This window comes from Electrophorus electricus, chromosome 18 (assembly GCF_041902795.1).
Source record: "Electrophorus electricus isolate QZ-2024a chromosome 18, ASM4190279v1, whole genome shotgun sequence".
NCBI lineage: Eukaryota > Metazoa > Chordata > Actinopteri > Gymnotiformes > Gymnotidae > Electrophorus > Electrophorus electricus.
The window spans coordinates 19040379-19067559 of NC_137514.1; the positions used below are offsets into that span (position 1 = coordinate 19040379).

Consider the following 27181-nt stretch of genomic DNA (forward strand, 5'->3'; position numbering starts at 1 on the left):
TGAAGAACTTAAATCAACAATAATGCATTATAAAATTAACAATGAATATCACTTTACATTACATATATGAAATTAAAAATGTACCTCTGAATGGAATCAGTCTTTATCCACTGTTACTTCAGGTCCAGTGTTTTAGAGGTAGGAAATACATTCCATTCACTTCTCCCAAACCATTCTTATGGCCACAGTTTGTCTCTCATGCATCTTATAGGTTTTGACTCATTGTTATCAAACCTTGTCATATGGTGACAAGGATCATGTTATTTTACTGTTCTTGGACAAAAATGTCTGTTTCACCTTGAGGGATTTTCTCTTCACTTGAGGATGATGCACTATGCTCTGGGTTGAATTCTTCCTCATCTTCTTTAGATGCCTCCTCCTCTTCTAAATCATTGTTCTCATGTTCACTTCTGAGCACAACTAATCACAACTGCAACCTGTTTGGCACTGAGATGTGTACCCGTGGATTCTGCAAAAAAAGAACTGGGGGTATGTCATCTGCAGCACCTTTATAGCTTCTGGCTGCATTCCCCATTAGCAAACAATATTTGCAGAAAATGTTGCTTTCGTCTGAAATTGCTCTTATATTGTTGGTGAACTTGGATAATGTGAGGTCATAAAGGGAAGATACTGCATATTCAAAAGAGCATTTTAATTTTATTTGAGTTCAATCGGTAGCATACTCTTCATTATTGTGTGTGTATGTGTTTGCATGCGCGCACATCTTGTTTAAATGTCACGTCAAAAATTAACCACCACTAAATATTTCTCCCCAACTTGAAAGCTAACGACTTTCACACAAAACAAAACAGAACAAAACAAAACAAAAATCATTAAAAAAAAAAAAGAAACATTGCTTTTGTTCATTTTTCCATGAAAGTTGTGTTACCACCAATATATAAAGGTTGTCTTAGGACCACTTAAGGCCACACAATGGTTAATAAAGAACAGGTCTGAAAGCCACATCTGTGTCTGGAATTATTCAATCAACAGCACAAGTACATATTTATTTCATTTGAAGAAATAACTCTGACAACTCTGAAAGACTTGTATCAATTTCAGTTCTTAGTGGTAAATTTAGATGACGTGAACATCATACTCCCGCTAGAGCACAGCTAACCTAGACGACTGTTCGACAAAGTTTCTTGTCAACTCACCCGACACCATTATCTTAGAAAAAAATACAACGCTCCTTACCTTTGCCATACCTTCTCAGCTATGTAATTAACCCTCAAAGCAAAGTTTAGGTTGCCCATAATCTAGAAGCAGATGTCATAGATACACATTGTAATAATGACGTATCAGTTACAAGTGTTGCCAAGGCGACTTGCTCATTTTGGGGTGAAACAATTAGGTCGCTCTTAAAAGACCCTTTGGGTATTTTGGGATATTACACCGAGCGACCAGTTTAAGCACGCTCTCCGCAAATGCGGCGGGTCAATTGGATGTCCTTGGGCATGATGGTGACTCTCTTGGTATGGATAGAGTACAAGTTAGTATCCTCAAACAAGCTGACCAGGTATGCCTTGCTAACCTACTGCAAGGCCATGATGGCAGAGCTCTGGAAACAGAGATCACTCTTGAAATCCTGAGCAATTTCTCTCACCAGGCGCTGGAAGGGCAGCTTGCGGATCAGCAACTTGGTAGACTTCTGATAACGATGAATCTCCCTCAGAGTTATGGTACCAGGCCTGTAATGATGACACCGGTGGTTGGGGCACTCTTGCAGGCAGCCTTGGTGGCAAGCTGCTTCCTTGTGGCTTTACCACCGGTGGACTTATGGGCGGTCTGCTTGGTTCTTGCCATAGCGATGGAACTCTACACTTAAGTGACAACGGAAGAGAATAAAAAGCAACCAACACGGCATCTTTTTTAAGCCCTAACACCGACCTGCGCTCATTGGGCATCTTCAGTAAGCATGCCATCCATTGGACAAACAAGGCTACGTCACATCAAGACAATTGGCCCGTGTTCCACTACGCGCACATTTAAAAACTTAAGCCAATACGCCTACTTTTGAGGCGGGCTCACGGCAACACATTTTTAGCCGTGCGCCTTAGTTGCCTGCAGTGCACACACACACACACACACACACACACACACACACACACACACACACACACATATATACATACATGTGTATATGTGTGTGTGTGTGTGTGTGTGTGTGTGTGTGTGTGTGTGTGTGTGTGTGTGTGTACACTGCAGGCAACTAAAGACTGAAGTCTTTAGAGAACAGTGTCAAGCTGACCAAAATAAATAATTGCTGGTGGTTTTGGAAATACCAGTCACAGTAGCAGCAATCCTAAGGGTGTCTTAATAGGGCATGAAAGGTGAGTGATGCACAGCACTGGAAGAGAGTACCTGTGGTCTTTATATAGGAAATAAACAAAGGAAGCAGACAAGGCAGTGTCACGGTATGCTCCCTTCTCACTGGTCTCACACTGTCTCTTGGAAATACCCACTCCATTTAGTGTACCTCAGTCTGAGAATGAAGAGGAAATAAGATACAATATGCCTCTTCTACATATACATATACAAGACACATTTTTTGATAACATGAGAATTAGCCTATTCTTGTATTCACCTCTCAAGTAGCCACCTTGGAAAATCTAAGACATCTGCTAATTTAAAAACTCTCCCCTTTCAAAGAGTGTCAACTTTCTACATAAACTTGACTTATCAGACTTTCACTGGCCACATGTTACTATACTAGGTAGATCTGAACTAGCAGATAGTGATTTCATTTGGAGACACTTTGTTCAGTGGAAAGCCTCTAATGAAACTACTGTGTATCATGACAATCAAGAGTGCTCCCTGCCATCTCCAGGTGTGAGTAGGTCTGTGTAGCATGTAGATCATGGCCTTCTTAACCCCCACATGCAGCTGGTGGTCCAATGAAGGTGGTCCAGTGCAGCACCCACATGTGTGACATAGCATAAATCTCTTCAGTGAATTTGTGCAGTGTGATGTCAATGCTACAGGTCTGAAATCAATGAGGTCCTTTGGGTGTTTGGTCTTTAGCACTGGGACTAAGCAATATGTCTTCCATAGCACTGTGACACTCAACTGTTCTGAGCCTGCTCATTGTAGGACAGTTTATAGCAAGGCATTCCTTCCACACCTCTCCATTTTCCTCCAGTTGTCCTCCTTACTCTCTCCAATTGTCACATTCATTTCATTCTGAATACTCTTCATACTATCCCTTTCCCCAGCCCTAAAGGCCCTCTTACTGTCCAGCAGGGCCTTTGGGTCACCAGTGATCCAACATTTGTTGTTAGCAAAATGATAGACAGCCTTAGATGGCACTGTATTGTCCACACAGTCCGTTATACAGTCTGTCAGAGTATCAATGCCATCAGCAAGGGGTGTGCAGACAGTGATCCATTGTTTTTTCAAAGAAGTCCTTCAGGACATCCATAGCCTCAGCAGACCACTTCCTGGCTGACTTGGTTACCATAGGTTGCCTCAGTACAAAAGGTTTGCACAGAAGCCTCAAGTGAACCATGTAATGGTCTTTATTTCCTAGTGTCTCTATGCCTCAATGACAATGGCATATAGCAAGTCCAGTGTCCTGTTTTCCCTGTAGGTGCAAATGCCAATTAAATGTTGGCAAAATGCAGGAGAGACTGGCATGATTAAAGTCCCCAGAAATTATAAATAGGTGGTTCCAAACTTGCATTCCATCAGAGAAACTGGTAACCAAAATCATGATATATGTAATATGTATATGAATTCACCTAAAGGTAATATAACTTTAATTTGAATTTCTGAAGAAATGGCACAGTAACATCTGGCCAGATTTGCAACCTTGATAGCCAAGGGTTACCACTGTTGAGTGGCAGTGGAATTATTTCGGCATTATGGGAATATTCTGAGAAATCACTAACTATACTGTCTCATGAACAATATTAGGAATTTAAAATACTTATGAAAAATGGTACAGTGGAATCTGTCCAAATTTACACTGGTGTTAGCCTAGAGCCCATACTATTATGTGATAATGAAATTGCTTTGGCATCATGAGAACCTTTTGAGAAAAATAAGCCTACATGAAATGATTATATTAATTCACACAAACGTGTATGACTTGAATTTGGATTTAAAGCACCAGTTTAAATCGCTGATGATTTGACTGTGAATCGCTAAAGCGCGGATATCTTGACTGCGATTACGGACTGAGAGTAATTTACGATAAATCTTACTTGCTAGATAGCTAGCTATTTATTAAATTAGAGAACGTTAGATAGCTATCTAGTAACTTTGCTCCGAGCATCTAACGGTAACTATTTCTATGTATCAGATGAAGGATTTATTATCACATTACATTGCCCCTGTCTATTTTTTGCCGTCTTCCGTCCATTTATTTTCTTCGGCCTTTTTGACATTTCGGCTGGCGGCTGCTGTATTGTTAGCTAATCACATTGTCGCTCATTCACTCACTCGTGTGGCCCCCTCCCCCTTCCCGGCAGATAGGTCTAACTAGAGCGTGAGCAGGGGGTAGTATATGTGCGGGGGATGCCGCAAAGCGCACGGAAATATTAGGACTTATATTATCACTATGAAGTTATAGTGTTGTGGGCTTGTTTGTAATATGTAGAAATAATAGTATACATAGTCTCAGTAAAAATAGTATAAGTTAGATTTTCTTCCCCCTTCAATTGGTACGCTCGGGCGCGCCTAACATTCGCCTATAACGCCTGGGACACGAGCCGAATCTACAGTACTCAGGGGTTTTACAGAAAACCACAAAAGTGAAAGTCACTTTTAAACTGCCATTACTCTAAAAGCAGAGACAAATGTTCTTGATTTTCGAAAGGTAGGGTGATTATATGTGTAATATTATATTAGACGGTGTTTATAGATAAATTCAGTCGAAGACATCATTTCTAAGTTAAGCTACCGAAGAGCACGAAATGTTGAAGCTAACATCGCTGTCGTTTTACTGATAGACTACGTAAATGTTGCACAGTTTCTTGTGAATACAGGCTTAAAAATACAGGAAACCTGTATTTGTGAACCACAGTTCATCCTAATTGTTATTTCAGCGTGTAAATTACATACGTTATAGCTAGGTGCATTTCTAAGATTTAAAAACATCTGGAAGATGTAGAGGGGTTTGCAAAACATGATGTTTAGAAGGAGGTCCTTGCTCTGCTGTGCGTGTAAGCATGACGAGGATTCCGAGAAGTCAGACTTTAAAACTAAATATTAAACAAACAAGCAAACAAATGTTAAACGATTGATATGAGTGTATGTGTTGATTTAGTCTAGTGGTGTCATTTTAGCTTAATGTTTGTTTTTAGTTACTCTCCCCCCGTTTTTACCCGTAAGGTTAATCTTGCTTCCGGTTCTTGCCTTTTGAATTGGGGCGCTCAGGCGAGGGTTGCAATAACGAGGGTTATCCTCTAGCAGAAATGGTGTTTGGTTCAGTGTGTCTTGAAATGGGGTCCTTGCTGACGCTACAGTAAACATCAAAAGCAGGTTTTTAATTTTGAGATCACCATCAATCAATATCAAGTGTTGTTTAACGTTAGTTACACATATAGCGCTTTTCTCATACCCAAGGACATGTGGTATTGTGTGTGTGTGTGTGTGTGTGTGTGTGTATACCCAAAATATACAAACAGCAATAGAATATATTAAATATGCACAAAATATACAAACAGTATATACTAATTAATAATCAGTATATACTAAGTATACACCAAATATAGAAGCTGGAGACTCCTAAAGGAGGAACATTCTGCTATTCAAAGGTATTAGACCAGGAAAATCGTAGAGAACAACTGTATACTGTACATGAGAGTGATGGTGACTTTGTGGAAATGTCCAAATTAGTGATATGGAACAATATAGTGCTACTAATAAAGTACCACAGTGAACTGATATAGGGGTGGGCTCACAGCTTCAGCTTGTTTAGAAGCCTAATGGCCTGAGCCAATCGCACACAACATACCCTCAGGTTGAGGGTAGAAACTATTCATCAGCCGGTTTATTCTGGCTTGTATGTTGCAGCTGCTCCTGCCAGGTGGCAGCACGATGAGCAGGCTGTGTGCTGGATAATTACTGTCAGGCAGTATCTTTTTGATTTCCTTCAAGCAGCAGGAATGACAGATATCCTGTAAGGCTGTAAATTTATTATCTCTGATGGATTCTGCTGGAGGGCCTTGCAGTCGCTGGTGGTGCAGCTGCAGTACCAGACAGTGATGCAGCCTGTGAGGATGCTGTTTATTGTGCATCTATAGACATTGGGGAGGATGGCAGGAGACAGACCAAACTTCCTGAGCCTTTGTAGGAAGAACAGGCACGGATGGGCAGAGTGTTGGTGTGGAGGGACCAGATATACGTCAGTGAAGTGTACATTGAGAAATTTAACAGTGTTCATTCTTTCCACTTTGGCTCCATTGATGTATAGGGGAGAGTGACCTCCCTTCTGTAGCTTCCTGTGGTAAACAATCATCTCCTTTGTTTTACTAATGTTGAGATGGGGATTCCTGTCATAGCACCACTTTGATGGAGTGCTGACCTCGTATCTGTAGACTCGTCTCCATCTGCGGTGAGGTCTAGGAAGGTTGTGTCATCAGCAAACTTGAAGATGATGTTTGATGTGTTTCCTATGTGATCTTATACCTATTTTTGAGTACTCAGTCCTTTAGATAACAACATATACAGTTATAATATGCTTTTCACAAGCTTGCAATTTGTCACCATAGAACAGTGTAGCTATACTACGTAGTATATAAAAATTAACAAACTCAAGCACCTGTATTGTAAAGGGACATTTCTCATATTGAATGTTCTGTTAGTGTTAAAATAATCTGCATTTATAGTCAACTCATCCACCTTTGTTCATCAGATATCTAGTACAACCAAAATGTCACCATATTAGCAGGCTATTTGTGGTAGGTTTATCTAAGATGAGCTGAGAATGAGAAACGGCTCACAAAACCTTTGGGCGAGCAAGACAATGGACTGCCAGCTTTGAGATCTCTATGACAGCTTTAAGGAAAGCCACACCTTAACTGGTGTAAATAATTACACTGCATCACCACTTTAGGCCTATGGGTAATGAAAATATGTACCTAAAAATGCAGAAAAGGGTTTGCATTAAATGGTGATGTACAGTAAAAAAAAATGAATTAAAAGGCATCCTTATTATTAGACAAATGGGAACGCACCCATAAAAAAAAAAAAAGAAACACTAGTTTCTCAAAAGATACATCATGAATAATCAATTCAGGTTTGTTTGAGTTGTTTTTGAAGACAAAAAATAGCATTTAGAGCCAAGTTGGTAGCAGTTTCAGCCGTATTAACCAGACTCTTTTCAACTGAACAAGATATTGTATTATCTTTCATTGCTTCTAGAAAATACATCTGTTCAGAGCTTTCTGTAGTGCAATGCACTGTACAGTGTGCAATCCTGAATAACAATGTGAGCCACAAGCAGTAAACATGGCAGCATTGTTTGCAGTAGAACAGTGTCATTGATGTGAATGTATAACAGTAGAAGTTGTGGTGGTGCTGGAAAATGCAGAGCTTGATTCTTGTTTCTGTTTCACTTTCTCATGTTGCAGTGACATTAAGATCATTAAAATCAATATTTCAGTAACCTGTTGCTCCTTTATGAATGAACAGCTGAGAGGAAGCAGAGCACCCACTGCAGTGTCTAGCTGTGTATCTATGAAGCGCAACTACTCTAAAATGGAGTGTCATAACTTCAGAACTGAAGAAGGAACCTCTGACACAATGTGAGCAGCTTTCCATCAGTACACATAATGAGAAACTGCATTTTGGAATACTTATCGCTTGTGCTCAGGTTACAGAAGTAACCATATTAAACAAATTCATTACTCAGTACTTTTCTTTTAACATGGATGGACTGTTTTTAGAGCAAAGAGAGCAACATCTCCAGCGCTCAGTGGTGTGTGTGTGAAGAGTGACCAATCTCCTCATACAGTAGAGCCTGTAAACCTCAGCAATGGAAGAGGAACCTCTGACCCACGGTACATCAGCATTGCTTAGGAAACTGCTGTTTGTCAATGAAGGATCTAAAATGTATTCCTAAAATATTGCATATTGTTGTGTATTGCATTTTAAATACTGGAACAGCCTTTTAATCCTGTTTAATATTATCAGGACTGAATGCCAGAGAACAGCATCTCCAGCACCGAGCAGTGTGTCATGTAAGAGTGACTGGTCCATCACTGAGCCCATCACCTTCAGCAGTACAGGAGCACACAATGTGTCACGGTACTTCACTTTTCTCAATAAACAGCCCTTAGAATGATTTAAAATATGTTCTTACACTCATATAATCAGAGATCATTTCAACCTATAGTCAATAGTTGTGGTGCAATTTTAACACATTTAAAGAGCTTCATACAGAGAGACAGAGGAGAACAGAGCACATAGTGTACCATATTTCTTTAATGTTTACATTCTTTAAACTCCTTACATCTTTTGGTTACATCACTCAATTTAATTATTCAAGTTTATAGTTTAATTTGTATTTAACTTTTATATTTTTGCTCCTGTGGCTCACCTGCTTGTAGAACCAGTATAATCGGTTTAATTGCCAGGGAGCACAAGTACTGTCATACTAATAAATACGTTAGCCTTTCTATATGAATTTGTGCCAAATGTAGTTTGTGCTCAGACCACACAAGGCATAGTAAACAAATTCATTATTAAGTACTTTGCTTTTAACATGGATGAAATGTTTTCAGAGCAAAGAGAGCAACATCTCCAGCACTCAGTGGTGTGTGTGTAAAGAGTGATCAGTCTCTTCATACAGTAGAGACTATAAACCTCAGCAATGGAAGAGGAACCTCTGACCCACAGTCAATATTTGTGGTGCAATTTTAACAATGTTTGTCAATGAAGGATCTAAAATGTATTCCTAAAATATTGCATATTGTTGTGTATTGCATTTTAAATACTGGAACAGCCTTTTAATCCTGTTTAATATTATCAGGACTGAATGCCAGAGAACAGCATCTCCAGCACCGAGCAATGTGTCATGTAAGAGTGACTGGTCCATCACTGAGCCCATCACCTTCAGCAGTACAGGAGCACACAATGTGTCACGGTACTTCACTTTTCTCAATAAACAGCCCTTAGAATGATTTAAAATATGTTCTTACACTCATATAATCAGAGATCATTTCAACCTATAGTCAATAGTTGTGGTGCAATTTTAACACATTTAAAGAGCTTCATACAGAGAGACAGAGGAGAACAGAGCACATAGTGTACCATATTTCTTTAATGTTTACATTCTTTAAACTCCTTACATCTTTTGGTTACATCACTCAATTTAATTATTCAAGTTTATAGTTTAATTTGTATTTAACTTTTATATTTTTGCTCCTGTGGCTCACCTGCTTGTAGAACCAGTATAATCGGTTTAATTGCCAGGGAGCACAAGTACTGTCATACTAATAAATACGTTAGCCTTTCTATATGAATTTGTGCCAAATGTAGTTTGTGCTCAGACCACACAAGGCATAGTAAACAAATTCATTATTAAGTACTTTGCTTTTAACATGGATGAAATGTTTTCAGAGCAAAGAGAGCAACATCTCCAGCACTCAGTGGTGTGTGTGTAAAGAGTGATCAGTCTCTTCATACAGTAGAGACTGTAAACCTCAGCAATGGAAGAGGAACCTCTGACCCACAGTCAATATTTGTGGTGCAATTTTAACAATGTTTGTCAATGAAGGATCTAAAATGTATTCCTAAAATATTGCATATTGTTGTGTATTGCATTTTAAATACTGGAACAGCCTTTTAATCCTGTTTAATATTATCAGGACTGAACGCCAGAGAACAGCATCTCCAGTACCGAGCAATGTGTCATGTAAGAGTGACTGGTCCATCACTGAGCCTATCACCTTCAGCAGTACAGGAGCACACAATGTGTCATGGTACTTTTACGTTTCTCAATAAACAGTCCTTAGAATGATCCAAAATGTGTTCTTACACTCATATAATCAGAGATCATTTCAACCTATAGACAATAGTTGTGGTGCACTTGTAACACATTTAAAGAGTGTCATACAGAGAGTCTGAGGAGAACAGACCATATAGTGTACCATATGTCTTTAATGTTTAAATACTTTAAACTCCTTTTACTTCTTCCTAGCATCTTTTGGCTCAATTATTTAAATTCATATTGAGCTTTTTTTTTTTTTTTTTTTTTAGCTCACCTGAAAAGGTGCTTGCAACACCAATATAATGGATTCAATTTCCAGGGAGCACATGTACTGTCATGCTGAGAAATATGAAAGCAGCTCTATAAATTAATTTCTGCCAAATGTAGATTAATATTTTTCAATTCTTCAAACCAATTTTACTTATTCCTTGCTTCTTCTGGGACTAATTCATTTTCACACCCTCTACCCTCCTAAGTCCAGATCTCTCAAGATATGCGGACACTACACCGAACTGGATCATAAATTTCACAACAAATCTTTACTTCCAAACAGGCAGTAACAAATGAATACTGACAGCAGCCTCTTAAGTGTGTTTAGTAATGTATCTTTTTTTAAACAGGGCATATGTAAAACAGCTGTTCTGCATGGTTATTCATCAGTATTGCTTAATATTATGCTAATAGATGGCAGTTTTCTATATGCTTCTGGATGAATTGAACTGCTCTTTAGAATGGTTAAACTATTAAAACTGCCTAGGGTCACATTGTAATCTTAGTTGTATGGAGTCCTTTCTGAGTAATTTGTCAGTACATCTGAGAAAAAGTCTGATAATATCAGATAATAACAGCTTTGTCTTGATTCCACTGCCGCTGTTACTGGATTGTAGCCTTATCAGCTGTATGCTTCTAGCCTCCATCATTAGCAAATAAAACAACAGTAAAGAGTCATTAAGCACCTATATTGCCCAGTTCACTAGAAAGTGTTCCCTGCCATAGAAAGTAACTCCCAACCACTTACACAATAAGATAATTAGATTTTCCTTCACACACAATGACCCCAGGTGGACATTTTTTCATGGTCCTGGGTGTTAAGTTTGTCTTTCTGTGTTTGACCCCCATCAGGCAACACTCCACAGAAGCAACCCTGCACACACACGCACTGGTGGAGGACATGGGAGACCTGCAGCAGGACTCTTACACACCTGTGGATGGTGTCCTGCGCAGAGTCTTAGAGACACACAAAACCAGCATGAAGAACAAGTACGAGAGCTTATTTGAGGGAGGCAGAATACAAGAGAGTAAGACCCTCCTGAACAGGATTTACACACAGCTCTACATCATAGAGGGAGAGAGTGAAGGGGTGAATGAAGAACATGAGGTTTTACAGATGGAAAAAACACCCAGGAAACATCCATTCAAAGACACTCAAATCAATTGCAATGACATCTTTGAACCCTTGTGTCAGCTAGGATTTGAAGCACATATAAAAGTTGAAAACCAAAATCTCAAAAGTGTGCTAACTAAAGGTATTGCTGGCATTGGAAAAACTGTCTCTGTGCAGAAGTTCATCTTGGACTGGGCTGAGGGGAAAGCAAATCAAGATATAGATTTCATGTTTGTGCTCCCATTCCGAGAGCTGAACTTGATTAAAAATGTAAAGTACAGTTTTAATAAACTTCTGTGCAACTTTTATCCTGAGCTCAAACATTTGGACTTAAAGATATTTTGTGTGCGCAAAGTTGTGTTCATCTTTGATGGCCTGGATGAAAGCAAAATTTCTCTAAATTTTTCAGGGTGTGAGAAAATATCAGACATAACCATGACATCATCAGTAAGTGTATTAATAGCAAACCTTATCAAAGGAGAGCTGCTTCCCTCTGCTCTCATCTGGATAACCTCCCGACCAGCAGCAGCCAATCAAATCCCCCTTCAGTACATCAACCGTGTGACAGAAATTCAGGGATTCGATGACCCACAGAAGGAGGAGTACTTCAGGAAGAGAATCAGTGATCAAGACCAAGCTAAGAAAATCATCTCACACATTAGGACAGCAAGGAGCCTTCATATCATGTGCCACATACCTGTCTTCTGTTGGATCTCAGCTACTGTGCTTCAGCAAATCATGAAACAAGCTAATCAAACAGAAATCCCTAAAACTCTGACTGAGATGTACACACACTTCCTGCACACACAGACAAATATGACAAATGAAAAGTATAATGAGAAAAAAGAAAGCGATCCACAAAAATTACTGGAATACAATAAAATGGTTATTCTGAAATTAGCAGAACTGGCTTTCAAAGGGTTGATTAAGGGCAACGTGATGTTCTATGAAGAAGACCTGATTGAGTGTGGCATTGATGTCACTGAGCCCTCTGTGTTTTTTGGCGTTTGCACTGAGATCTTTAGGGGGGAATCTGTACTTTACCAGAAGAAGGTCTACTGCTTTGTGCATCTTAGCTTTCAGGAGTTCCTCGCTGCTTTTTATGTGTTGCACTGCTATGTGAGCAAAAACATGGAGGAACTGCAGAGTCTTAAACCACAGTACAGTGACTGGTCTGTGACAGTGCCACTGGAGGAGCTGTTGAAGGGAGCAGTGAATAAAGCTTTATTGAGTCAGAATGGACACCTGGACCTTTTTCTCCGGTTCCTGCTTGGCATTTCACTGGAGTCCAATCAGAAACTGCTACAAGGTCTACTGGATCACACAGAGAGCAGCTCAAATAGCATCAACGAAACAGTCCACTATATCAAACAACAAATACAAAACAAAGACCTGTCTACTGACAGAGCAATCGGTCTGTTCCTCTGTCTAATTGAAATGAATGACCACTCCCTCTCTACAGATATTCAGGAATATCTAAAATCAGAGAAACACTCCAAAAATAAGCTCTCTGCTGGACAGTGTTCAGCATTGGCTTGCGTGCTTCTGATTTCAAAGGACGTGATGGATGAGTTAGACCTTAAAATATACAATACAACAGAACAGGGTTATAGGAGACTGATCCCAGCTGTAACCAACAGCAGAAAGGCTTTGTAAGTGTTATATCTAAATTAACATAATTCATGCATTTAATATAATGTATTTAATTACTACATTTAAATGAAGGACCCCTGTCCAAAATGTTCTGTTTCTCTGGAAACTCTGTGTACTTTACTACAATTTTGAATGTCTCTACATTTCTTACTACAGTTTCTCACCTATTGTATATGTAGGTGTATGTGTGTGTGTGTATGTGTGTGTATGTATATGTCTATCTATCTATCTATGTGTATATATATATATATATATATATATATATATAGAGAGAGAGAGATAGAGATATAGATATATATATATATATATATATATAGATAGATATATATATATATAGATAGATAGATAGATAGATAATCTAAAACCAGTGAAATGATGCATTACTGCTGAACATGTATAAAGAAAACAAAGCAGTTTTACTCAAGATAGGGCCCAGTGTATTTAAATTATTTAAAGTATATTTGAAGATGACTGACTGTTTTGAGTGAATTAATTAAAATTTCCCCATCAGTTTGATCAAACCATTTCTATTCCATACACCTTCTTTTAATTACTGTGTACTTTACTTTCTTTGCTTTTGCAGACTAGCTGGCTGTAATCTCTCCACACACTCCAGTGACACTCTCTGCTCTGCTTTGAAATCACCAAAGTCCTACCTGACAGAATTGGATGTGTCTAACAACAATCTGCAAGATTCAGGAGTGAAACTGCTCTCTGCTGGACTAAAGAGTTCTCAGTGTAAATTGGAGAGACTTAGGTAAACCTGTGAAGGCAGAGGATACAGATTTTAGGAGGGCAATTTTTCATCATTGCAAAATATAGGACCTCTTTATTACTGCTTTCATTATGCCCTTCAAGACATGGAAGAGGGCACTGTGTATTCAGTTGAAATATGTTCTTTGCTGATTTGCATTATCAGTTTTGTTTAAGCTGGAAGAAAGTAAAGGGTCATATAAACTACAAACAAAACTGCATGGAAAAAAAACAAAACATGACAGCTACATAAAAAAACATGACAGCCCTTCATAACAACAGACAAACAAACTTAAATTTATATTAATATATACATATTGTAACATGACGAGGCAAACAGGATGCGGGGAAGAGGCACCATTCAGACAGACATTTATTCCATACACACAAGCGATACATATCACACAGCACACTTGCTATGCAAATTTAAAACACCAACAACATGTGCTACAACAGAGGAGACATATATACACACAAAACGATTACACATAATACAGAATAGGTGGATGATATGAGAGGGCGTGGCAACACAGACGAACACACACACACGAAGACGTTTGAGGAGGGGACGGGGCCGTAACATGACACATATAAATGCTTATTCCAACCCAACTGGTGTCAACGGTCAGAAAACCTGCTTTTGTCCATTTTGATGTCAAGTTGATATAACTAACATTTGACAGATTTTTGGTGACATTAGTATGCATCATCAACTGGTTGGGGAGAAATTACAACTAGCATTGTATCTTAGTGTTTTTTTGGTTTGTCAGGGTGACATAATGCTGATATAGCTTGCCAACTGAGGCTGCTGATAGAATTGAACAAAAGTGAGAACTTTAAGAAGATGCTCTGTTCATCACATCAAAGTTGACAAAAACAGCTTTTCTGAGAGCTGATGTTTGTTAGAATAAGCATTTAAAAATGTTTATGTATGTTTAAGTCAGTTCTCCAATGGGCGGCCCGACTAGAAACCAGTCCATGATTTATTACATTATGTTTTTTCCAAGTAGTCATTACAGTTTAGATGTGGGAGAAAGCACCTTTGCGTATAGATGGCTAACTAAAAGCTTAACTAAATAGGTAAATAAGAACAGGAAATTTGAAATACAAAATTGGAAATTTGGGCAAAGGTTATGTTAAACATTTTTATTCTGCATATTTTATTATAGCAGTTTTCTTGCTGATATAGAGTATTTTCATTCATTCGAAATCATCTCATTCTCGTAAAGTTCTCTGGTCATATGTAAAATAGTTTTACAGCTTCCTGTACATTTTTTTAACTCTATGAAGTAGCCTAATTATAAGTTGCATAATTACATTAGAATGCATTTATATGCATTAAAATTTAATTAAGATATTAACTTTTGAGTGGAGATTCCAAACTTTTGCACAGTAATATGCAGTAATGTAATGTACACTATATAGTACTACAGAATATTAGAGGAAAATTAAAGATGCACAAAGTTACACAGATTAGGGTAAAGGAAAAAAAATCAGTTTAAGTAATAATACTGGAATGCAATAATTGTGTTTGCAATAAGTATGAGATCACATTCTAGTAAAAGGAAAAAAAAACATGGAATATTATGTATCATATTGCCTGTACAAATAGTATTTGGTTTGAATGATAATTTCCTCATCACCTGACCAAATCATTTCAGGATGATTCCACAATCTGTGATTAATTTGCATTCTGTACTGTATTTACTTATTCTTTGCAGACTTACTGGCTGTAATCTCACTGAAGAGTCTTGCAAATATCTCTCATCAGCTCTACAAACAGAACATTCCTCCCTCAAAGAGCTTGACATTAGTAATAATGGTCTCCAGGATTCAGGAGTGGAGTACCTCATTTCTGGACTGAGGAGTTTACACTGTAAACTGGAGATACTCAGGTGATCATTCTGTGAATTCATTGTAGAAAAAAAAAATCTGTTAAAGCACATAGGACTAGTTGATAAAGGTCATTGTAACGTTACTTTAAATATTTACAGAAGCCAAATATTTAAGTATTTTTTTGAAACATTGTAAACAATGGCTATGAACATGATATAAATACTTGCTATTTGCTCCTTCCTTTACAGATTAGCTAGCTGTAATCTTGGAAGAAAGACTTGTGAAAATATTGGAGCGGTTTTACAGCTGGCAGTCTCTCACCTGCAAGAACTTAATCTGAATAACAACAACCTCCAAGACTCAGGAGTGGAACTGCTCTCTTGTGGACTGAAGAATCCACTCTGTCAAATGAAGATACTCAGGTAATTTCTGTTAATTCATTTAAAAATGGTAAATGTTAATGAAGAAGCAAAATGATAGTTGTCTGTCACCAGCTGGTCAGAAAATGTAATAAAGGGCCACAAGCTACCTTGGAGGAAAAAAAAGATCCCATCAACGTTCAGATTATTGTTCAGTTTTGTTTATTTAATTAATTCCACATAGACTATACATAACAGTCAAAAGACTCCATGTGTTGCCCTGTGATGGCTGTGGACTGCCACAGATTAGAGGCATAAGAGAAAATTTATCCTGTCAAGGATAATTCAAGGAAATTCAGTAATTTAAAAAATGTATTGGATTTAATTTTTTATTAAAATTGTAATTGTAAGGTTCTAATACTGTTTCTGAACTGTATATATAATGCTGGTGCCCAGTCAACAAAATATTAAATAACATTTCTAAAATTGCATTTGTTTTGAGGAAATGCTGTATTTGTGCTGTAATAATTACTGTTAGTCCTGTTTTTTGAAACATCATGAATAAAATACATAAAATGTGTGGTACTTGTGACTGGTCCAAATACAGGAGGTTTTATATAGCTGGTCAGGAGGTTCCATATAGCTGGTAGCAGGATCCAGGCAGTGTCTGAGGGTCAAGCAGAAGACTGGGTTTGGAAGCCAGGCAGACTTCGGTAACCAAGAATGCTAGCAGACAAAAATAAGGATCAGTACCCAACATGGCAATAGTTGCATTCAAAGAGAGTATGCAAGAGGGGAGATTAAATAGGAAGTCCTGAGCAGGTGAGGGAATAGGGATCAGGTTTTTCTCATTAGTATACAGGTGAACTGGAAAGTAGCAGTGAAAAGGCTTGTGTGTGACAATGCTGGAATAGGTAGAGTCAATGGAATCCATGACAGAGTTTTGCCTTTAACAAGATAACGTGGAGTTAGTTAAGCCATCATCCAGGGAGAGGCCTACAGTTCAAAGAAAGTAAATCTGACAAAGCCAGCTTTGGTAATCAAATCCAGTGAATTGGGAACAGCTAGTTTGTTTTGGTGCTTGTCGCTTTTACCTCATGTGTGCAGGCTTGTAAACCCAGCAGTGCAGCCTAACAGAGCCTCCTCTGCTCACTCGAACAGCCGGTTCCAACCTGCTCTAAGTCATCATAGCGTAAGGCATAAATCATCTCATTTGCACAATGGTTGGTGTTGGTAAGATCAATGTAATTCCCGTGTACCAGAATTGGAAAAAATAATCCCCTCATACCTTTAATTCTCCTACAGGTTGTATTAATTATTTTCCTATTCACTTTAATCATGTTTAGTTCACCACAAATTTTGTTTGGTTAAATTTTGTTTTGTTGTATTTACTGTTTTGTTATGGCTTTAATTTAATGCATTCAATACTTTTGATAATTGTGAAATTATATCCCTCATTTGTTTTTTGTTATATCAGCAATACTTCTGTAATACTGGATTTACCATGAATAACCAGAAAAACGAAGGCACTTGTTAGACATTAAGTAGATTGTGACTTTACTTATGCGTTATTGAGTTACACAACACAGAAAAACAATATGTGCCACAATTCAGTGTAATATGGTATGACTGAAGGGTCAGTGTATTGAACATCACATTTTTATTCAGTCTATTATCATTAATTAGGCAATAATCCTATTAGTTGTAAAGTTTGTGGTTTGTGGTTGGTCTTTCTGATTTTGGTAGATGATCAATGAATACATTAAAGATTTTGAGTCTGAATGAACATTAATTGATAAATCATTCAAATTAAGAGTTATTGTCCTGTAATAGTGTTTCCCAAATTAATCATTACAATTTTACAGTTATTGAGATGTTCATACTGCCAGATTGTCATGTGCATAGATGCATTTTTGAGTGACTAAGTCTTGAACACTGGGGACTCCATGTCTCCCTGAAATCAGCTGAGCCTACAGAATATTGGTTTTATTCAATGTGGAAATGAAATCTATGCAATTGATATATTTTAAGATCTGTGGTACTTACACTCCTTTGGCAGAGTAGATGAGATACAAATTTAATGTTATTCCAAATAATATCTATGTTAAATATATTTACTATTTCTTTTCAGACTAGCCATCTGTAATCTTGGGGAAAAGGCTTGTGAAATTCTGGGATCAGCTTTACAAGTGGCTCATTCTGTACTGAAGGAACTTGACCTGAGTAACAATGATGTGAAAGATTCAGGAGTGCTGCTGCTCTGTGCTGGACTGAAGAGTTCACACTGTAAACTTGAGATACTCAAGTAAGCTTTTTTTAAAATATATTCTTGAATATATTTGAATTGTAAATTTTAATTTGTGATATTCAGTGATAGTTTATGACTGTGTGTGTGTGTGTGTGTAAGCGAGAGAGAGAGAGACAGACAGACAGACAGACAGACAGACAGAGAGAGACATTCTGTTGTCTTGGGTCAAAAGTGGTACTGACCCATATTTTTTTGAAAGGTTTAGGATAGAAAAAAGATTGTTGCATTGTTTTATTGGATCAGAACAAACAGTTTCAGCTTTCATACTCTGTCAGGACTATTGCAGAATTTAAACTAAATAGATTTAAACCTCTGAATCATAAGTTATGTTATAGAATAAGCCTGGCTAAGCAACGATGCATGATTTATTTATTTTTTTTGTACACAAGATAGTGCATGTCTTTATCTTTCTTTTGTTTTCCTTCATCTTTCATGTATTCTCTATAACTTGTAATGAACAACTGTGTGTAGTCTAAAGTTGAATGAAAAGTATAATCTCTCTCTGATAGGCCAGGGAAAGTCAGACGCTCGCGGATATAAAATATGAGCTTTATTCGTACTCAAATCCAGGGTCAATACAAGAAGGACAAAATCAGGGATAATCCAAATCAGAAATGAAAAAGCAGTCTGTGTCAAAAACGAGAAGAACAATACAAAAACCAGGCAGATAAATCCAAAAGGGGCAGGCACAAATCAGAAACACAAAAACTAGAGTCGATACACAGGAAGGTAATCAAGGAATAAATGCATGGTATGCTCAGACTAACACTGGTAGCAATACTTCGCAACATAATGTAGCTTTAGACAGGCTTATATATGTATTCCTAAGTGAACACATTTGACTTCAATACTCTGGTGATGATCTAATTGAATGTTCATGGTTGGATGAGTTGTTGGCCAGGTGACGAACAGACTGCTGGGTAGTGTAGTTTATCAGGTGGCCGGGCGGTATGACGCTCGCTACATTGCCAGATCAATATCACTGTTTTCTCACTCTATAAAGATATCACAGGCATTAGATTTCAATAAATTTGAATTAAAAATTATATGAGATGACTACTACCAAGCCATTTCTCCCAGACTGGTTAAGAATTTATAGGTCATTCATTCTACTCAACTATTTCTCAATTTTCCAAAAATTTAAGAGAAAAGGTTTGAATGTTACTGCACAAAGTGGATGCACACACTTGAGGTTTGTATTAAATACATTAATTTACTTTGTAACTAAAGGAAATTAAGGTAAAAGATAAAGAACGTGTACATTTGTCCTTGAGTTTCCCAGGGAAAATATACAGATGTGTCACTGTCCACAGGGCAGTTTTATTAGAGTTAGAATTCACTGGAGGCAGAGGGGTCCACTTCTTCCAGTGTCCAGCCCACCAGAAATTTGAACAAGAACAAGTTAATGTATCTGTTTATGCATGTTTAGGCAAACTTACGCATGTATAAGGATGTCAGCCACAGAGTTAAGCAGGCTAGTTAAGCGATGGTTAAGGTACTTGACTAGTAATTGGAAGGTTGCCAGTTCAAGCCCCACCACTGCCAAGTTGCCACTGTTGGGCTCCCGAGCAATGCCCTTAACCCTCAATTTGCATTGAGTCGTAATTGTAAGGCGCTTTGGATAAAAGTGTCAGCTAAATGCCATGAAAATAAATGCTATAATGGTACACTGAACATAACACAATACAACATAAAAGCTATAGTGATATCCATGCCTAAGTAGTACACAGCATAAGTCAGGACAAAAGGGAGAACAATGAGTGAAAAACAATACAGTTTACACGAGGGTGTATGTATACATGCTAACAAGACTAATAAAAAGGGGCAGGTGAAACAAGCAATAGGCTAACAAGGGGGCTTGGCTACAAACAAGGGAAACAAGACCACATGGGGAACTGTCATAAGACAACAACAGTAGCCATACCACATGATCTAGTGGGTGGGGGAGCATGCCGTAACATCTGCAAACATTAAACAATGGAGTTGTGACGCTATACATCATAGATTATTAAGACATTATTTCATAAAAAAAGGCCACCGTAAAATTGGCACAGCTGTGCTGAGAGCCCTCCATCAGTAACATTCTTGCTAGACCTGATAGACCTGACTGAAAATGCACTGTTATCTTATAGCTACAGCTATGGAGCAAATTACCTAATAAATTCGGAAATTTGTGTATTCAAATTTTTATGAATCTGACGAGAAGTACATAGTTCTAAGAGTGAAGAATGAGAGTCTAGACGTTCGAACAAGATTTTGGGATATAAGGGGTATGTAATAGGTATTGTTTAATTGAGACTCTAGAGGTCTTTAGGTTGAAGTCTTATGACATTGTCACAGAGCTTAGAGTCAATTTGTTGATTTAGTTAAGGTTTTTGGATATACTGTTTTGTATCAAAGTATTAAGTAACATATGTCTTTATATATACAGCACATAATTGATGCTTGCTGCCTTGGGGTATTTACTCACTTTATCACTTCTCTCATCTCTTTTTCCCTACTTTCTGCAGATTATCAGGTTGTATGATTACAGAGGAAGGCTGTTCTTCTCTGGCTTCAGCTCTCAGTTCAAACCCATCTCACCTTAAAGAATTGGATCTGACCTACAACCACCCTGGAATCTCAGGAGTGAAACTGCTTTCTGCTATATTGGAGGATCTAAACTGTAATCTGGAGACACTTAAGTATGTAGAAATGTGCAGAACAGTATGTGTGGGTATCAGGTCTTTAAATGACAATACTAGGAGCAAACATGAGAGTGAGTGCAAATATTTGTAGTTAGACAACTTTTTGTGAGTGAAATACAAAATCATAATCATGTAACATATGCAAAAAAGGTGGAGAAAAAATATTTAAGTGAGGCTTTTGCCAGTGCCAATCATTCTCGCTATCCATGCTGTGTGTGTGTGTCTGTGTGTGTGTGTGTGTGTGTGTGTGTGTGTGTGTGTGTTCTACGGCAAATTTTCAAATGAAAAATGTCAAGGATCTAGAAATTATTGTGCATCACACAGACATGGGTCTGGAATCTAGCAATATTATGGAGCTGATACACAAAGGGTTTATGCATTTGTAGCTTTGGTTTAAATCTGTTCTTGGCTGTGTCTGCACTTAAATCACACTGAAGGTGGAAAATGTATTTGCATTGACATTGCTGTATATTTTGAATGCATAGAAAAATTCCAAATGACTTTTACATTTACAGCATTTAGCAAATGCTCTTATCCAGAGCAACTTGGAAAAAGTGCTTTGTCATTTACTCATAGAATAAATCCTTGCCAGTACAATAGGTTAGATTCCAGGATACCAGTGAACTAGAATACTGTAGAAATACAGGGATCAATGCTGATGCCTAAAAGTGCAAAATACATAAGTGCTATCTCAGACAACAATCTGTGTAATAAACAATAAGTACTAGAGTAAGTCAACATAGGAGCTGTCAACATCAGTGCAATGAACAATTCCCTACAATAAGAACTAGAGTTTTAGAGAGTCAACATAGGAGCAGGGTCAGTAGTCATTTAAATAATCCATAAATAGATGGGTCTTCAGTTTGTGTTTGAAGACTGCAAGGGACTCTGCTCTGCAGACAGCAAGCAGAAGTTTGTGCCATCTAGGAGCCAGGACAGAGAGTAGTCGCAATGCTTGTCTTCTATTAGATCTGAGACATGCTATTTCAAGCCAAGCTGTACCAGGGAGTTCTCGAAGGAAACTTTGAGGAAGCTCGGTTTTACTGGGGTTGAGCTTCAAGTAGTGGGCTGTCATCCATGACGCAATGTCAATCAAGCATGTTGAGATATACCTGGAGACCTGCGTGTCCGAGGGTGGGAAACAAAGAAATAATTGGGTGTCATCAGCATAGCAGTGCTAGGAGAAGCCATGAGAAGATATTATATCACCAAGAGAACGAATATACAAAGAGAAGAGAAGAGGGCGCCAACCCAAACTCACTTCCATGTATTTCTAACATTTTTGCCACAATTAAATGATAATTGGTTGATTTGATTTATTTTTTTTTTCTCTTCTTTTTAGGTTGGAGCATGCAGGGAAGATCAGGATTAAACCAGGCCTAGGAAAATGTAAGCACACACACACACACACACACACACACACACACACACACACACACACACACACACACACACACACACACACACCATTTGTGTTATATATGTTATCTCTTCTTCTGTTCAGATTACTGTGAGCTCACACTGGACCCAAACACAGTGCACACACGTCTTTGCCTACTTGATGGGAACAGAAAGGTGATATCAATGAAGGAGCTGGAGTCATATCCTGAGCATCCAGAGAGATTTGATGTCTATGAACAGGTTCTGTGCAGAGAGAGTCTGTCTGGACGTTGTTACTGGGAGGCTGAGTGGAGTGGCAGAACTGATATTATGGCAGTGACTTGTAAAGGAATCAGCAGGAAAGGAGGCAATAATGATTGTAGGTTTGGATTCAACGAAATATCCTGGTGTCTCAGCTGCTCTAATTACAGTTACTCTGCTTGGCACAATGATAAGAGAATTTCCATACCTGGCCCCCCTCCCAGCTCCAAAAGAGTAGGAATGTACCTGGACTGGCCGGCCGGCACTCTGTCCTTCTATAGTGTCTCCTCTGACACACGCACACTGACTCACATATACACGTTCCACTCCACATTCACCGAACCCCTTTATGCAGGGTTTTGGGTTTGGTTTCAGGAATCCTCAGTGTGCTTATGTCAGATAGAATAGCCTCCTTTATCCTAGAAGATTTAAGTCCTCAAAGAAACACTGACTCATCTTCCTATTACATTCAATGCTGTTGGTTAACACAAGGTTGCACATAACTAATGTCTTTTTTTTTTCTGAATGACTTCATCACGTCCCATGAATTTCACTCTTTATATTTATCAGGCAGAATGGTATTTATAGATGGAATAATAATTTTAATGAGCTATTAGTAATAGTGTTTTTTGCACCAACAAACATGATTAGTGAGTTCATTTTCCTGTCTCTTAATCTTGTACAGACCATTATTGGTAGAGTCATACTCAAGATCTCTACCATTTATTTTTTGTTTAATAATGTTTATAATTGACGATGCATGCTTTCCTCATTATATATCTCATTAAACATTATAAATGTTTAACATTTATGTACCCCTTCAAATCCTGCTAGAATACTAGAATACTGCTAGAATTCCTGGCTCCTGCAGTTGGATTGTAATCTTTCTTAGTCTGTTACAATAAAACATGCATCTGAAAAGTATGTTTTACTGTGGCCACAAATCCTCAGCTGAGCGCTGAGGAATTGCTTTATATTCTATTCTCATCAAACTTCCTCAGCTTTTTCTCCCCTTAAATTGCAATAAAGCAAGTTAAAAACTCAGTGAACTAAGTTTGTATCCTGATTTGGGGGCCACACTTTACTCGATTTTGTTTGTTGTATTTGTGTTTGCCTTGTAGTGTAACTCCTCGACTGTTGTGACACACTGTTTTATCAGGTGGACATGTATACAAAGGAATCTTACATGCCAAAGCTGGTGATAATTTAGGGTCACACAGCATTGGAGGTTTTCTTGAGCATGATGATTAAGCCCCATAATTTTTAATTTTTTAATGTTATTTGGGTGTCAAAAAGCCACTTTTTGTAACGACACACACCTGATAGTCATGAAACAATAAGAAACAACAACTGTTGGGTTGCTCTCCTCGTTTTCATTATGTTTTTTCCATTAGATGTTTGACTATGAGCTCTCTGACTTTGCAGTGGTCTTTCAACTATGACTGTTGGGTTGCTCTCAAAAAAGACCTGCCCCCTGCTTCTCCTCAACCAGCTTTACATTAAAAACGAAAAAAAAAAACAGAAAAAAAACTCATTTAGAACCACTGAGTTGATGCAGTAATATGGTATTTTGTCAACTCTGACCTCATTTACACTTCGTCATTTTGTACATCTTGACCATAAGAATAGACTTATTGTGAATATACAAATAAAAATGCAAGTGATAATTTACCCAAGAAGCATTTAAAATGGATTTAAGTCAGATCTCGCAAACCACTTCAGGGGGGTGGTCTAAAATGCACTTAAGGCCAGTTTTACATAAGTGTAATTATATCTGTCTCTCTGAGCTACAAACAAACAAAACAAACTTCCCCCCATATCACATCACACAATGTAACCATCCGGAAATTACCTCAGTGGACATGCCAAAGTTGCAAATTTTTGCTGAATTTGGAAAATGATATACATTATCCAAAATGTTATTTTTGAAGCCTTAATCAATTATTTATATTAAATACAATGAGAAAAGCAATATAGGAAATTGGTTGTCAGGTGGCATGAGCAAATTAAAATTTTTTCACACTAAATAGCAGTCACATTTCAATCTAACTAGAGATAAATTTGACCATATATTGCAATTGCATGTAATTATGATCTTATCATTATACAACCCAGATGCAGGATGCATAAAACTACAACATGTAAACGGGCTGTCTCAGGTGTCAGCAACATCAGAATATCTGTTCAACAGTGGTGACACTTTATCTGATGGCAATGACAAATTAAGCATCCATTTATGTTATATACCTTTTACCTTTCAGTCCCACAATTTTTATATATTTTGCTTGTTTTTGCTTATTGTTTCTTATTGTTTCATGACTATCAGGTGTGTGTCGTTACAAAAAGTGGCTTTTTGACACCCAAATAACATTAAAAAATTAAAAATTATGGGGCTTGATCATCATGCTCAAGAAAACCTCCAATGCTGTGTGACCCTAAATGATCACCAGCTATGGCATGTAAGATTCCTTTGTATACATGTCCACCTGATAAAACTATCCCCATCAAGACCCTAATGCATGACAAAAATACTTGAAATCTGTAACGGCCCGAGTGCCACAGGGCAAGGAGCAGGACGTTCAGACTCCCTCGACAGTGATAGACATTTATTGTGAAACACAGAAGACAAAGGTACTCACATAAAAGGTGTAAACGTAGTACATGCAACATCGTGAAACACAAAATGCTAACGATCAACGAAACATGCACATACACATCAACATCCAATGACTGACAACACAGCGCACACCAGCGTCAGTTTAAATGCACAGACAATATACACACTAAACCATCTGCAGGTGTGCACAGACACCAGAGGTGTGGCTATAAACCAAAACAATTACATTGCATTCCACTGCATGCGGTTGGCCCCAACCACATGACCAGTGGAAAGAGGAGCAGTCTGTGACAGAACCCCAACCCCCCCCCCCCCCCCCCCCCGACATGTCTATACCGCGACTGCGAAACCCAGGCCGATATGTACACATATACACAAACACAAACAAACAGAAATGCCTGGTGCCCATCCAACACAAAGCAGGCTAGGAACTGCCAACAAGGGTGAGGGAGACAGCTTTACTGAGGGAGAAAGGCAGAGTCCATGCCTCTCTCAGAGCAGTTCGGTAAGCTCCAGAGTTGGTGAAGGTGCACCTGTAGACACACAAAAGGCACCGATGCACACAACCAGATGTGTCTAAATACACACATAAGGTGCTGTAATACAGTGCCCGCTGGGAGTGCAGGCACTGGAGGTGTGTCCTTGGCCCCACTGGACACGCAGAGGTGTACGTCCACCCTGGCTCTGAATGTGCTACTCTCTTTAACGGTCCTCCTTTTACCAGCCACGCAGGAGTGCCCAAGTGGCAGTCCACCTCCTCAGCTATGGGCAGACCCATCCAGGATTCCTGGCGTGTGCATGAAAGAGGAAGAACTTGGGCTTTTTCCTCGCTAGCCAGGGACCTAGCTGACTCCACCAAACCACCACAGTCCCCATGGAGGTCTTCGTCTCTATTAGGTCCTGGCTTGGTAGCCCTAGCTCCCCCAAGAAATTCCAGGGGGCGTTCCACTCCTCCAGAGTGGCTGCACATGCCAGTCATTTGTGTACATGATGATACTATTCCCTTACAGTCTTGCATTGAAAAAGAGCTTCAGTTGTTTCTACTACTGTGCAAAACACTCTTTCCCAGCTCCATTCATTCAGTGGTTATTACATGCCCCAAACAGATCTTCTGTTTTCATGTTATTAATCACACTATTTATTATAGCCTCTGGAACCCCAAGTGAACGTAACCTTTCAACTTGAAAAGGCAATGTTACAGACTGATATTGTGTATCGACTGCCTATCTTCAATGATTATCTGAATGGCAGAAGATGGCAGCAGCAACTTGTCTTGTAATTTAAAATTAAACAAGACCAGGTTTTTTATGAACAAGCCCTCATCAATAATTTATGGACTGATGTCCAATTCTTCACAATTGTCAGAAACATTAATCTGCATATTAGATAGTAAATCATTGTCACTATTCTGAAAGCTACCAGTTGTAGTCAGAACTCTTCAAGTAACAATAGAGTTGTTTTCAGCATGTCTGGTCATGTGAGAGGTAAGTTATGATAACAGAGTAAATATTCATCACAGTCCTGAGAAGGACATGCAATGGTTTGTCCCTCTTTGATATGCATTTTAAGATGAGTAGAAAATTGTATCATACCTGGAGTTATAGAATTCAGCATGACATGTTAGGTCTGCTGCAGAGCACAATCTATTACTTGTTCCTTCTGATGTCTGTGAATATGTGATTTCAAAACTGCAACTTTTCTGAAAGCCCTATTACAGTCAGACATGCAACAACCCTAAGTACTACATTAGGGGGACTGATGTGCAGTCTCATATGTTTTATATAAACCACAAACTAGATTTATGTCCACAGATCTGACAAGCTGACATGTTATCAAGTCAGAGTAGGTAACTAGGCAAATTAAACTGATCAATCAGGAACAAACACATTTGATTGTCTACAGCACATGAGAGAGTCAATAATTTTAAGTGTATGTAACATCCTTCCACAAAGAAGGGGAGGCACTCTTCTGAGAAGGATAGTTTAATTATACATTTACATGTATAA

The 27181-nt window shown here is 38.3% G+C and overlaps 1 protein-coding gene across 2 annotated transcripts; it reads left to right on the top strand.

The window, feature by feature from the left end:
* The first annotated feature begins 4557 nt into the window (after positions 1–4557).
* LOC113590749 (NLR family CARD domain-containing protein 3-like) lies at positions 4558–23602 on the top strand. Of its 2 annotated transcripts, XM_081701657.1 has the most exons (15): positions 4574–4819; positions 7578–7751; positions 7893–8006; positions 8140–8253; positions 8978–9091; positions 9568–9681; positions 9816–9929; positions 11060–12973; positions 13558–13731; positions 15449–15622; positions 15812–15985; positions 18054–18227; positions 20741–20914; positions 22260–22306; positions 22422–23602. In XM_081701657.1, exons 1-15 carry the CDS (start codon positions 4800–4802, stop codon positions 22964–22966), a joined length of 4140 nt encoding a protein of 1379 aa, XP_081557783.1. In that variant the 5' UTR covers positions 4574–4799; the 3' UTR covers positions 22967–23602. The 2 variants fall into 2 exon arrangements, with proteins under 2 accessions (XP_081557784.1, XP_081557783.1); XM_081701658.1 differs by lacking the exons at positions 20741–20914; positions 22260–22306; positions 22422–23602 and adding an exon at positions 17030–17114 and having other exon boundaries at positions 4558–4819; positions 18054–18203.
* The last annotated feature ends 3579 nt before the right edge of the window (positions 23603–27181 follow it).